The sequence below is a fragment of the Echinococcus granulosus genome (genome assembly GCF_000524195.1).
Source record: "Echinococcus granulosus chromosome Unknown EG_S00215, whole genome shotgun sequence".
Classification (NCBI taxonomy): Eukaryota; Metazoa; Platyhelminthes; class Cestoda; order Cyclophyllidea; family Taeniidae; genus Echinococcus; species Echinococcus granulosus.
The window spans coordinates 21,689-24,074 of NW_020170595.1; the positions used below are offsets into that span (position 1 = coordinate 21,689).

General features: G+C 45.4%; 1 protein-coding gene across 1 annotated transcript; it reads right to left on the reverse strand. All coding sequences in view use genetic code 11, as the record gives it.

Annotated features, from left to right (window-relative positions):
* Window positions 1-11: 11 nt before the first annotated feature.
* Window positions 12-388, reverse strand: EGR_10389 (Histone H2A; the record flags this gene model as incomplete). Its single annotated transcript, XM_024499638.1, has 2 exons — window positions 12-163; window positions 310-388. 2 exons carry the CDS (start codon window positions 386-388, stop codon window positions 12-14), a joined length of 231 nt encoding a protein of 76 aa, XP_024345945.1.
* Between the last annotated feature and the right edge of the window lie 1,998 nt (window positions 389-2,386).

A 2,386-nucleotide genomic window follows, 5' to 3' on the forward strand; every position in this document is an offset into this window, starting at 1 on the left:
AGACCGATGATCTAGCACCCACCCACGCGCTCCGCGTAGTTGCTACGACGCAACAGGCGGTGCACACGACCCACGGGGAATTGCAGACCAGCTCGCGCCGACCTCGTCTTCGCTTTAGCCCGCAATTTACCTCCTTTGCCTCTGCCGCTCATTGTCCTCTTCGCTAAGCAAGCCACCAACCGATTCAAGCGTGATAGCATCGCGTGACTCACTGCCCCCTTCTTATAGCCACCTCTCGTCACACTGAGGCACACTGCTTATTGGCTACGCAGAAGTCTAATCACTTTGCACATCTCATTCGCTCGTCACCGCTATCGTCGCCTGCTATTGGCTCTGACAGTTTCCTCTTTGTCTCACGCGTCGACAGCTGCATCTGACTCGACCGCATCTCGCCTGGAAGAGGCTTTGACGTGTTTGCCTTCGATTCGAGCCAAGCTCATCTATCTTCACCTCAAATTAGTTGCACATTGTTGATGCCATTGGTGCTGTAACATCACATTCAACAATTCCGTGATCTGCATGCACCACTCACGCACACTCATTCGCACACGCGTACACCAACAATGTGTCTAGCTTGCACTTCGACCTCTAGCTAAGTACTTGGTGATTAGTAATGGCTCCCTCGGTATATATATGCAGGTTAGCTGCAATATTGTTAGTTTTGGTTTATTTGTAAACCATTAATTAGCACATTAGCATGCCACCATGTCTTAGTTTTCATCATTTATTCATAATAATATATTATTTTATTTAAAAATGGTGGTACACGTCCGTGCACCCATAGAAAAATATGTTCTAAAGCAACTTTTGTACATTGTTGTTTCTATGCGTTCCGGTTTTTCACTTACATGTATTTAGAACGCTTATATCTATATGTGTTTGCATTTGCATGTGTATTTATGCAAGGCTAAAAAATTCTATCACTTGAACATACAGAGAATATGTGCAAGATGGGTAAAAATGTGATTACATCAAACGTGTTTGAGTGGATGGATGTAGAGTGCTGATTGGCTGATGCAATGGTGGCATCTACGTGCAGATGGGGGGGTTAGAGAGAAGGCTGTTGCCACATCGGCCTCGCTCCAAACTCGGGCCAATGAAAGGATGCCTGATGCAGTTTTGGTCATTGTGATTGGCTGGTGCCTGTGTTATTGGTGGTGACGCGAACTTTGTCAGTGATGGTGAGGGGAGGATTAGAGTTAAATAGATGTGGAGATGGCGGTGTTGGCGACTTGTGTTGCGTTTCACTGACGGGGAAGAGAGAGGAAATTGCTGTTGTTATGGCCCCTAAAGTAGTGTCAGGCAAGGCTGCGAAGGAGGTGTCGGAGGTGATTAGCACATTTCTATGCCACCATGTCTTATTTTGCATCATTTATTCATCAGTGTATAGTAGCATACTATTGTGCAATTATTAAAAATCTACTTTTTAAACAACACTTATGTAGCTCGAGACTTGTACTTCACCTCATTCCTCTTACTCTTAGAACAACTAGGTTAGATTGATCTCGACTTATGAGAGGAAAGTGGATCGGGAAAACAAGAGGAGGATCCGTAATCGCTCTCAGGCTTGGGAGACGCCGACTCTATTACCAGATTCGATTTGTAACCTTGCCTTCTCTCTGAAAGGTGCATTAAAACACTATGGGTATTACATAGCCACCTCGTTCTTTTGGCACCATCCTTAGCGCGATCACTTATGAGCTCCTTTAAAAATTCCCATTCGACAAGACTCTATGGCCCAGGAAGATGACCGAGCGTTGCAGGAAACGGCACTTCTTCGGGTTCTAGGTTAATCCTGCATCCCGTAGTCGATCCATCACTAGTTTCAGGTTGGCATTGTGCACTTTAATGTCTCCACCAAAAATAAGAAGATCGTCAAGATGGATAATGCAATGCTTTGGAATAGGCTGATCAGAGCTGTTTGCATGAGATGTTGGAAGGTGGCCGCTGCGTTGCAGAATTCAAACAGCATCGTCGAAAACTCATAAAGCCCGTTTGACAATATAAAAGCTGCAGTTCCTCGGTCTGTTCCTGCAAACTCTACTTGCCAACATCCCGAATTTAAATCTAGGGTGGAGAACCACTGCGACTCATGTAAGGAGCCAAGTGAGACATTTATGTGGGAGAGAAGAAAGGCATTTATCTTGGTTGCGGCATTCAACTTCCTATAGTTGATGCATAACTGCAGCCTGCCGTCATTCTTCTTTGCCAACGCGATAGGAGAGGCCCATGGTGACTTGGATGACTTTATAGCCTCATCTCGAAGCATTTTTTAAATAGATGGTTTACTTCTCCCTGCAAAGGAGGTGGAATACGCCTGGGTGGCTGCCAGATGGGCCTAGCTTCACCGGTACTAATCTTATGCTTGACGATATTTGTTCGTCCC